This window comes from Fukomys damarensis, unplaced genomic scaffold (genome assembly GCF_012274545.1).
Source record: "Fukomys damarensis isolate Sample0158 unplaced genomic scaffold, DMR_v1.0_HiC HiC_scaffold_2, whole genome shotgun sequence".
In the NCBI taxonomy this organism is placed as follows: domain Eukaryota; kingdom Metazoa; phylum Chordata; class Mammalia; order Rodentia; family Bathyergidae; genus Fukomys; species Fukomys damarensis.
The window spans coordinates 32,713,093-32,725,483 of NW_022900914.1; the positions used below are offsets into that span (position 1 = coordinate 32,713,093).

Here is a 12,391-nt window from a genome sequence, read left to right on the forward strand (position 1 = left end):
ACCAGGGATTGAGCTCTAGTCCTTGCGGTTGCAAGGCAGGTAGCAGAACCACTGAGCCAAATCCCCAGCCCTACAATTTATTTTTGAGATGAAGTTTCACTCTGTAGCCCCAGGTTGGCCTTAAATTCTCTGTGTACCTGCAGGCTGGCCTTGCAGTCCTGGTGATCCTCCTCCTACCACAGCCTCTCAAGTGCTGGGATTATAGGTATATGCCGCCATGCCTGGTATAACAGTCATTTCTTGAGAAAGATGAGTTTAGTAGCTTTGGTGGGGGTAGTGTCATTTACGAGAAGTGATGGTTTCTTCATGCCTGTAAAGTAAATCTTACATTGCTTAAAACAGTATAAGGCTAAAAACAGGATGGAATTGTGAATAGTGGATAAAATAGAGAACATCAAAAGCTTTAGGTTGAACTGCATAGGGTGCCTAGAGGACCAGTAAACTTGCCCATGGTAAGGAATGTGTCCCATCCCTTCTAATGGCAAAATGCACTCAGGGAAATGATTATATGAGACTTATTCTTGCCCTTCTAACACAGAACACTAGGTTCTCAGTCCCCCTGGCAAGCATTATTACTTGAATATCAAGAGAAGACTTTAAGTCATAACAGGCAGAGATTGGACACCGGTATTGCAACTAACATGGAACTCTTTGGGGAGGATTTGTTTGGTTTAAAGTACTTGGGTTGGTATCTGGATTGGTCCTGGAGCTAGGGACTTGTATAGCCAGCTAAAGCTCTGTGTTAGATGTACTTTCCCTGGATTGCAATTTCTGGTCTGAGTGATAGCCACCATGGTGTATGGCCAACATAGAACCACCCACTTTTCCTCATCTCAGATATATTTTCTTTTTAGGGAGACCAGTCTATGTACTTAAATACCACTTACTAGAAAGGGTCTAGAATATGTGAGAGTTTTAAACCAACAATAATGGCACTAGTACTTCTTCTGATCCTATGAATGTGATTAACAACCTGTAAAGGACAATTTTTGAAGAGGGGAAGATTTTGTATAAAATAGCATTTGTATTTTTCTTATTCTGTGAATCTCAAAATCTTTGGAAATGTTATTTCATATTTCCTGCTGGGTTTTTCAAAGGATGAAAGCAATCCAAAGTTACATAAAACACCTCCCCAGTTTCCCTGACAGATTGTGACAGAGCACCCTGGGGAGAAGAAACTTCTACTTTCTTGTTAGCATCAGTGTGATGAGCAGGCCCTTCTGCCTTGGGCTGGTTGACGACTCTGCAGAGTTGGTTTGGTTTTATCCTGTTGTTGTCCTTAGGCTGTGGAGCCTGGCTGATCATGCCTTGATTGCCCGCTGCAACATGGAGGAGGCAGTTCGCAGTGTTGCCTTCAGCCCGGATGGGTCTCAGTTGGCCCTGGGCATGAAGGATGGCTCTTTCATTGTTCTTCGAGTCAGGTAAGTACAGACCCTGATTTCGTACTAAGGAATACCCTTCTCTGAAAAATTAAGATTCTCCTGGTCATAATGTGTGCCTGGGCCTTAGAAAATACACATTTATTCTTTCAAGTACAAATACTACAGACCCTCAATCCCCTATTTGTAATTCTGTAGTACAAAATATTCTTATATCCAAATTTCTTTGATAATTTCTTGGGCAGCAGAGCCTAACTTAGTAAATGAAGACAATGCTGTTTATGGTCTTGGAGTTTCTTACTAGGCATAATAATATTTTATGTGATTTGCAGCAAAAATACTGTGTTTACTACAGAGAGTTGCCCCAGTGCCTGTAAGGAAATGTTATATAACACACTGTAAATGACCTTTTCTAAAATACAATGAATAACAAATTCTCAGGCACACTTGATCCCAAGGGCTTTGAATAAGAGATTGAGAGCTCTGCGGTTAAACCAAGACGAGGAGAGGTGAGAATAAAGCAATGCCGAACAGCATTAGATTTTTAGAGGTGCACTTGAATGAAAGATTTCTTCCACTCATAATTCGTACTAAGATGGAATATTTCCTATTTACTAACATCCTATATTGCTACTAGACAAAAATTATGACCCAGTGTTGTAATTCCTCTGAAGGCATTAGTTGTTTTCTTGGCTCACACATTTTGTTATTACAGATATTTACAGCTATAAATTAAACACTTCATGTTTTGCACAGAGAAAATTCTATTTTGCATCAAATGCTCTTGGCACAGTTTGTTACACTAAATACTCATTACCACATTGATGGGCAACATTTCCTTTGGCTAGTGATTTCCTTTCCTCTGCCAAGTGGTTTATGGTAAGATGGATAATTACTGGATTTCCTTTTGATGCATTTATCAAGACAACCATACGCACCTATTTTATGAATTATAGTACATTGTAATGCTATTATTAACATTAATATTGTTGTTAATGAATGATAATAGGTATAAGGGATTATTGTGTAGAAGCAAAAACTCATTATCTATGAATTCAGTTTGTTCTGGAGTCGCTGAAGTCATTTTTACTGCTCAGGCACCTGTCAATTATAATCCTATCTCCTAATTGGGAGGAAAAAAGCCTTACTGAGCTTTCAAATATAAGCAGAAATTCTTAAAAGAATATGATCAGAAAAGATTCAAAATATTCCATGTATTCATTGTTGACGTTTGATAGTGAAAAATTAAATGATTACATAATTTAAAAATTTTTCTTCTTTTTGGACTTGCTTTTTTGTAGCAAGCATTAAGCCTAACAGTGGCTGATTTCTAACCTTGATATATTTTGCACATCTTTTTTTTTTGGTACTGAGGATTGAACTGAGGACCTCATGCTTGCCAGGCAGGCGCTGTGCCACCACTAAGCTAAATCCCTGGCCCTATTTTGCATATCTTAAAAGTGATTTTAAAAATTCCCCAATTTTTTACCAAAACTTTAGGAAAGAATCATACATAGCTGAACATCAAAGCAAGTATGCAGAGCATTAAAGTTTTTATAGTTGAAATTCCAAAATATTTCATATGTTTATTTTAATAAACTGGTCATATATTTTGAGTATTTCACCTTTCTTCAAAAGTTAGTCTTTCAATTTCTGTAAGTTTTTCTCTCACTTTCCAAATTTTTTTCCTCTGAAACATATACCTAAGAACATGACTTAGGTTCTCTATTTCTAGATTTTCTGCTTATCACCTTCCTTTTTATTCTTGCAGAGATATGACAGAAGTAGTTCATATCAAAGATAGGAAAGAAGTCATTCATGAAATGAAATTTTCTCCAGACGGTTCCTACCTTGCAGTGGGATCCAATGATGGCCCAGTAGATGTCTATGCTGTTGCCCAGAGGTATAAGAAGATCGGAGAATGCAACAAGTCCATCAGTTTCATTACTCACATTGACTGGTCTTTGGACAGTAAATACTTGCAGACTAATGATGGTGCTGGAGAAAGGCTGTTCTACAAAATGCCATGTAAGTCATGTGTTGTTATCTGATGTTTGTGAAAAGTAGAACTGGGAACCACATGAAGATACTATAAGAGAATGTCCTTATGACCTCAGGGCAGGGAATGTTTTCTGAAACAAGATCCCCAAATCATAAACCCTCAAAGAAAAGGTGAATGAATTGGAACACATTAAATAAAAAATAACTGCATAACAAAAGAGACCACCAATGAAGTTTAAAGACAAATCATGTACCGGTACAAATTCCCTATGATGAATGTTATCGTTATGTATATCTAAAATGTACAATATATGTTTTGCTAAAAAGTAAAAATAAAAATAAAGACAAGGCATAGCTGGGCATGGTGGTACATACCTGTCAGCACTCAGGAGGCTGAGGCAGGAGCATTGCCATGAGTTCAAGCCAGCCTGGGCTACACAGCAAAACCCTACCTCAAAAACCAAATAGACAAGGCATAGAACAGGCATAAATCCCTGTGATTGTTATAATGGAAATATATGTAAAGAATGCCTAAAGGTAAGTGAAAGGAAAAAATACTAGAAAAATGAACAAATCTGAAATGACCAATCCACTTATGAACCAAGGGATCATGACAATGATAATTAAAACAACAGTGGGTACCATTTAGACTGGCAGAAGTCTGTCAGTGTTAGATGAGGCAGCGAGACGATGAAAACCACATACGCTGCTGGTGGAAGCATGCACAGAGGCACATGAGCAAGTGTGGTTTTTATAGTGTTTGTAACAGCCAAAAGTGATGATTCCTGAGTGATTATCAGCAAGAGGAGAGTTTAAGTAATTGTGATATATGTGGTCATAGTGGAATTCTAGAAATAACTTAAACTAGAAGAATACCTAGTGGATTTTAAGTATCTAACATTTTCTTAATATTCTGCAATAAAGACAAAATATTAAGTTTTGCCGATGTACACACTTCATCATAGTATCTATATTTTTCTGTATACTTGAAATATTTAATAATTTTTAAAAATAGGACAATCTGAAATAGGTAGTTGTACACTTAACTTCCCATTTCTTTGCTAGTACAGATAATGCAGCTCCAAATACCCTGCAGAAGTGGGGTCTTCTCTACTGAGTTACTTCCTTGGACTATATTCTCCAAAGCAGGAACACTGGCTCAGAGACCATGTTCCCATCATGAACTCTGGTTCCATGGTCTTTGTAATGATTTCTTATGTAATACTGCTACGGTCCAGAATTTTGGGGTGCCAGTTTGACTTACTCTCCTTACAACTATAATGTACCTGGATATCATTTGACATTTGAAAATAATATTTATTTTGAAAGGGCAAGAATTAAGAAATATGCATAATTGTGTTGACTTTGAATTTTTAAAAGATACATAGCTAAGTATTTCCCAAACATTACTGTTTGTGTTTCCCTGTTGTGTGTTCCCAGGGTCGTTGCTGACAAGCTGCTGGTAGAAACGGGGTACTGTGCTATACCTCTGGGAACATGCCCGCACAGTTCTCAGGACTATTTCTCTCAACCAGTTATACTTACTCGATCAGAATTGTATGAGTTCAGTGCCTAGAACTTTTAAACAATAAAATTCATTATTTTTAAAGTTAATTTATACTTTGAATTTTTTAAAAAAATCACTTGTCATCATCTTGAAGTATAAAAAATAGATGTTCGGGATAAACTTGACAAGTTTTTGAACCTAGCAAAATGCTGGTGACTTATTGAGGCAAGATATAATTTAATAAAGTTATTACATCAGTAGTTCAAAGCATAATATCACCTGTATCTGAGATACAGGAAATAGTTTGGGATATTACATTTAGAGCAATAATCATTTTCTGTTCTCCTTATGTCTGAGGGTTTGAGTGTATGTTTCTTTGAACATCACAAACTGTCTAAAGTAATTAGAACCTGTAATTTCCTTTTTAAAATAACATGTAGACCTAAGAAAAATGAATAAGATACAATATGCTTTTTAGGTAAATGTAGCATTATATTATTATTATTTTCAGCTGGGAAGCCTTTAACAAGCAAGGAAGAAATCAAAGGGATTCCATGGGCTTCTTGGACGTGTGTGAAAGGCCCTGAAGTGAGTGGAATTTGGCCCAAGTACACTGAAGTTACTGACATCAATTCAGTAGATGCAAATTATAACAGCTCAGTGTTGGTGTCTGGAGATGATTTTGGGCTGGTCAAATTGTTTAAATTTCCTTGTCTCAAGAAAGGTAAGGTCAAAAGATTGTTATATTGGATAAAGATTTACTTTGGACTGTACATACGATCCAATTAACCCATTTCCTGTTTGCCTCCTGATTACTTGCTGTAGGTATTGGCAGCTGCATTTACCCTGAGATAACTTGTGGGTTACAGTCCTAACTTTACTCCCAAATTTTGCCACAAAATATCTCACTTTTATTATTATTTTTGAATCACACTAGTGTATTGATTGTTCTTGGAAACAAAAGACACCATTTTATTTATGACATCCTGTTTTTATTAGTGGCATTTCTATTTATAAAATACAGTACTTCTTGATCATTGACAATTAAGTGGATTCTGACAGAAATCTGTACTACTTTTTTCTTTCTTTCTAAATGGGAAATTTAAGACTATTTCCTTGGATTCTATTCAACAGCCTCTTCATTTTCTCTTTTATATTCATATTTAGTCTTTAACAATTTTACATAAATTATGGAGATCTACTTTTGCCACCCTAAGATTCATGGTTTTGCAAATCTAAGTCAGAATTTGTCAACACAAATAATAGCATTTTGTGATTTGTGGGTCTTTTGTTTCACATTTTAACTAAGTTATATTTTATTTACATTTCAATAAATAGTCAATTTAAAATTTATATATTCTATTAAAATATTAAAATTAAAATTTTTTATGCTTCCCAGCTACTTGTACTTAAGCCTAGAAAAGCAAGGCAGATCTTTTTAGGCATAATTAAAATAAGATCTGAAGACGATTGTCCTGGGATTATAACAGTTTATGGCCCCCTTGCTGCAGCAGCATTAATTTTGCAAACCAGATTTGCCGAACTGTAAATTTGTTTTTCAACTGGTGAATTTTTGAAAGAGAAGTTGGATTCAGAACCTTTCCTGCCCTCACATTTGTTTGTTGCATTTGTTTTATTCTTGAATTTTTATCACTGCATTATGTGGCACCTTTAGGCTCAGTAGAGTGTGACTGAATCACGTAGGACGCTATCCTCATCTCTCTTTGCAAGTTTAGACAAATCCACAGGCCCTTCTGAGACTCCCACACTATGCCCTGAATATATGATCTTGTGGAAAGCAGTCAGCAGAGACATGCTGCTGCCTGAAAACTCTCTCACTTGAACAGTTTTTAAATTAAACAAGGAAGGGGATTGAAAAATGTAATCAGAAAGTCATTTTCAGCTAACTGGCAGTTTAGAAAGCAGTGGCAATTATGGTGCAAAATGGAACATAAAATGCATAGAAAAATCACCATCACTTACACTTGACAAAATGGCCATCCGTTTAAAATACTTGAGGCACAAAATTACCCCTGTGTGCAAAATTCAAACTCTTCTGTCTTCCTAATGGACCTTGTGATTAATAGGACATAGCTTGTTACTTGTTCAGGGTAAGTTAGGCAAGTTAGAAGATATCTAGGAAGTTAGGATTCACAGGAAACACGACTAAGGACAGAAGCAGTTCTATTGCAGTGTCAGAACTGGGGATGGTGTTACTCCACGAGAGTTGCTATGTCCTGTGTATTCCCAAACCCTGTAAGGTAGACTCGGATCTAGAAGATAGCAATGGAAATGCGGATCTATTACCAGAGCTAAGAAAGGATAAGTAGTGAGATACCCATGTAAGAAAGTGACCTGTGGACGAGAGTGTGTGGGTGAGTAGGACAGGAGACCTCAGAGTGATGGTTTGGGGAGAGTAGCAACACCTGCCTCAGCAGGCTCCCAAGGAATCCATGTCCTCACAGCAATTGACTTACTGTCCTGTTCATGATGCACGGTCATGAGTCTTGCGACTTGCCTCAGAGACTCAGGCTTTTGTGTTCTTTTTTGTGCCCAAACTGCTGATGGGGAAGTTAATAAAAGTGTTTAGGAATTGTTAATGGTAATAATAGTTGGTGGAACAAGTTTTTCTGTCTAGCTAGGGCACCAGTAACCACCTCTCCCAAGTTTTGAACCAGGAAAAGACAAGCAAGCGTGAAAACAAGCAAGTGTGGAAGACTGAGTACACTTTATAGTTTTGTCTTTTGATTAAATAAATTCCACAGCCAAGCTAATTTGACACATTTGAGATCACGTGCACATTTATATTCTGTTGCACAGTAGTTAGATAAAAGTGTTCTGTAGTTAATGAAATGACTGAATTTGTATTTTTACACAGCCAAAGAAATTTGAGTTTAAAAAAAATCTTCAGATAATTAGAATTAATACTGTCAGTTTCCTGCTGCCATTAAACTACACCCTAGTTGATCAATGCGCAGACACTGACATGAGCCGTGTCTTAGCACCCTGGGCACCCATCCCTGCTCCACGAGGGAGGCTCAGAGGCACAGGCTCATGTTTCACCTGTGTGTTCCCATCCATCTTTCACACACAGTCCCTCTCACCTACATAGATTTGGACAACGGTGTCCCATCATAAGCCTCTTAGGTATTGTGAACCTGAGTTTGAGACCTGGGGCCTTGGAGCAGAGGTGTTAGCCTTCACTGTAGCTTAGATGGGCTTGAGGTAGAGCAGGGGACAGGAAGGCTAGAACACAGTGAATGAAGGGAGAGATGTGTATGTAGACCATGAGGTTGGAGAGGGCAGCAGGGGCTGTCATGAAGGGCCTTGTAGCCTCATTAGAAATGGGCAAGGAAAAACTAGAGACACCTGAGTGGAGGATTGACATGACTAATTTGAGTCTTAAAGATCACTTTGACATTGTATAAAATGGGTTAGGGAAAGAGGATCTTCAAGAAGAGGGGCTACTTACTGCAAGAATCTTCCTGAGGGATGATGTGGCTAGGAATGCAGAGAGAGGTGATTCACTTAGAGATCAATTTCAAGGTAGAGCTAAAGTCTTATTGCTAAATTGGAGGGGAAATAGATGGGGGAAAATCACTGAGGATGATTCCTAAGTTTTAGGCTTTAGCATTCAGGTGCAAAGTGGCACAATTTACAGAGATGGGAAAGCAAGAAAAGAAAAATTACCTGTTTCATGGAGACAAGAGAGTGGGAGAGTAAAGGGAGCCCCTCAGTCTGTTTTGGCCATGACAAATGTGAAGTACCTGTTAGACACCCAAGTGGACATGGTACATGGCTCATTGGCCCTCCCTGGAGAGAGTTCATGGCTAGAGATGGTTTGGCCGTCATGTTGAAATGAGTTGATGGTTTTTGAAGCCATGTAAAAAAGGTTAATAAAGAAGAGATGAGAGGTAAGGCCCAAGTCCTAGTGTTGGAAAGAACAAAGGGAAATCTTATCTAAGGAAAGCGTTGGAGGAAATGGATATGGCCTTTTTTTTGTTTGGTAAATATTTGCTAAGTGCTGTTCTAGAGGATGGGGATGTGTCCATAAATAAAGCAAAGACAAGTCTCTGTGCTCATGAAGATTTTTTTCTACTGAGGGAACAAGTCAGTAAGTGAGGGAACGCTTCTGATGGCCAAAAGTGACATGAAGTAAACAAAGCAAATGCTGGGAACAGAGAATGCTGGGGTGGGGCAGCCTAGCGCCACGATATTAAACAGGGAGATCAAAGGGCCTCACAGTCAGGGTTTCATCCGGCTAGAAACCCGAAGAGGGAAGCCGCCACTCAGACATCCAGGAAAAAGGCATTCCAGGGAGAGAAGGCTGAAGGGCAGATTGTGTTAGGCATGCTGAAGGGATACAAAGCAGCCAGTATGTCCAGAGCAGAGCAAGTGAGGGAGAAAGAGGACAGAAAATAGGGTCAGAAAGGTAAGGCCTTCATATTAACTTCATACTGCTTTTGCAGGTTGCAAGTTATGCCTACCAAGGTTGTAATTATTTCCGTGTAATAAATCACCCTCCCCTCAAATTTAGCAGTTTAATTACTAAATAAAAAATATTTATGATCTTCCAGTTGTTTGAGGGGAAGATGAGGGATTCATGAGCAGTTCAGTTAAGCGGTTCTAGTTCAAGGCGGCTCATGAGATTGTAGTCATCTGCACCCTGGACTGAGAACAGACGCGGGATTTCTTCTCTCCCATGGCTCTCGGCGGGAGGCTTCAGTTCCTTACTGCATGAGGAGCTCCTCTGCAGACTGCTTAGTATCCTTATGACATATACAGGAACGGTGATGAGAAAATCACAGTGCCTCCTGTAACCTCCTCCTGGATTTCACAACACTTTTAATTTTGCCATATTCTTTTTATTTTGATTTGTATCAAAGAGTTCTTGGACATTTAAAAAAGTTTATTGGTATATTTTAGGTTTTCAATACAGTTACACTCATCATTGGGATCTTGGACCTTTACGTGATGTAACTTGGTTATTATTTTTCCCCATTTCCCAGCCCTCCCTTCACCCCTTCCACCCTTCCTTATTTACAAAGATATTGTTTCCATGTTTTTCCTTTTCTCATATTTTTTCTTTTGCCTTCTTACCTTTCTCCTGCCCCCCTACCACTTCCCCTACTCTTTTAGACCTTTTCTTCCTATTACACAATATCAACTATGCATTTTGATCCTTATTAAATTTTTAGTTTTTCATACCAGAGAAACTATTCTGTATGTACATATGCATGTCCTATTTATTTCACTTAAGAGTATGGCCTCAGCGTGCAACCACTTAGCTATAAATGGCTCTAGTTTCTCATTCTTTATGGCTGAGTAGTAATCCATTTTATTAAAAAAAACATCTTTTTTTCTTCCATTAAGTTTATTGGTACATTTAAGGTAAACAGTACAGTTACATCCATCATTGGCATCTTGTACCTTTACATGATGTATCTTGGTTCATTTTTCCCCCATTAAGTTTATTAGTACATTTAGAGCAAACTTGGGATCTTATACCTTTACATGATATGTCTGGATTCTTATTTTTTCCCCATACCCCTGCCCTCCCTTCACCTCCTTCACCCTTCCCTATTTACAAAGACTTTGTTTCTACTTTTTCCTTTTTTTTCACATTTTTTCTTTTCCATTATTTCCTTTCCCCTCCCCTTCCCACTTACCCTTTAGCCATTTTCGTCCTATTTAACACTATCAATTATGTCATTTGAACCTTATTTACACTTAGTTTTTCACGCCAGAGAAACTATTCGGTACTTACTCAAGTGTGTCCTATTTTCACTGAAGTGTATAGCCTCCGTGTGCATCCTTGCTTCTTATTTTTTCCCCATTCCCTTGCCCTCCCTTTACCCCCTTCACCTTTCCCTATTTATAAAACCTTTCTTTCCACTTTTCCTTTTTCATATTTTTTTCTTTTCCCTTATTTCCTTTCCCTATCCTTTCTACTTCCCTTACTCCTTTAGTCCATTTCTTCCCATTTCACATTATCAAATGTACCATTTGAACCTTATTTATACTTTTAGTTTTTCACACCAGAGAAATTATTTGGTATTTAGTCATGTGTGTCCTATTTATTTCACTTAAGAGTATGGCCTCAGTGTGCATCCATTTAGCTATAAATGTCTCTAGTTTCTAATTCCTTATGGCTGAGTAGTACTCTACTTGATTTAAAAAAAACTTTTCTTTATCCACTCTCCAGATGATGGGCAATTGGGCCATTTCCAAGTTTTAGCTATTACAAACTGTGCCGCTATAAATGTGGATGAACATATATCGCTGTGGTACAATTCTTTTAATTATTTTGGGAAGGTACCCAGCAGAGTGATAGCTGGGTCAAACTGGACTTCTAATCCTAGTTGTTTGAGGTATTTCCATATTGATTTCTACAGTGGTTGCACCATTCTGCACTACCACCAATAACAAAGAAGGGTTCCTATCTCCCCACAACCCTGCCAGCATTTGTTATTGGTTGATTTCTTGATAGCAGCCATTCTTTGTGGGGTGAGGTGGAATCTCAGTGTTGTTTTCATCTGCATCTCTTGAATGACCAGTGATGTTGACCGTTTTTTCATATATTTATTTGCTACTTTTACTTCTTTGAGAAGTGTCTGTTCATTTCAGATGTCCATTTTTTAATCTGATTTTTTTAGTTCTTTATATACTGTAGATAGGAGACTTTTGTCTGCGAAACAGCTAATAAAATTTTTTTCCCTCATTGTAGTTGTCTCTTAGCTCTGTTGGTGGTTTCTCTTGCAGGAAAAAACCATATCTTCTTTATCCAGACCTCTTGAAGATCTTGGGCATATTTTTAAACCACTGTGAAGAGACAGGTTAAATGACCGTGGAGAAGGGTGTGAATGTCAGAGCAGTACGCTGTAGAATCTGCACAGATACAGGAAGAATATATCCTGTTCCTCATGTATGTTAGCCAGCAATTGCAACGGACTCTAGTTTAGAATTGCATTTTATTGCCAAAATTTATTTAGGCAAACTCTTTGAAATACACAAGCTTGCTTTTGAGATGCAGTGCTTTCTTTCCCTTCTGCAGCAGTATTCCTCTTGTCTCTGGTGGTAAGTTAGAAAACAGGGCTTACCTATACATGCTTACAAGAAAGAGACATGTAGTAGTCATTTCCACCTTCGTGAAAATTCATTACATTTGCAGTGGCTATTTGGATTCTAAACATGTAGTAATTGAATAGCGTGCCTTTCCCTCCTCTTAACAGGATTTCATTTAGAAGAACTGTTACAGGTAGAAGTGTTTTCAAAGTGGGGATGGGCGCTTGTTAACCTTATGAAATCTGCCGTAGTCTGTGGAGTTCTAGGCCTTCACATAAGCTGGACCCTACGTGTTATACCATGAGCTCCTTTATCCTGCTGTGTTGTAAGCATACTCTGCAGTCTTTATTGTAATAGTTCACCCATAAATACAACTTCAAATAGTTTTTCCTTTTGCATTCACCACCCAGGGCTGGAGTGTATTGAATGAAGCAACCAA

General features: G+C 38.0%; 1 protein-coding gene across 1 annotated transcript in view; it reads left to right on the top strand.

Annotated features, from left to right (window-relative positions):
• The window catches only part of Eml6 (EMAP like 6), a 251,167-nt gene that overhangs the window by 129,556 nt on the left and 109,220 nt on the right, over positions 1-12,391 (top strand). The window contains exons 9-11 of the mRNA XM_010615906.2: positions 1,284-1,421; positions 3,151-3,407; positions 5,399-5,611. Of these exons, the coding sequence (XP_010614208.1) occupies positions 1,284-1,421; positions 3,151-3,407; positions 5,399-5,611 (608 nt within the window). The remainder of the gene's footprint in view (positions 1-1,283; positions 1,422-3,150; positions 3,408-5,398; positions 5,612-12,391) is intronic.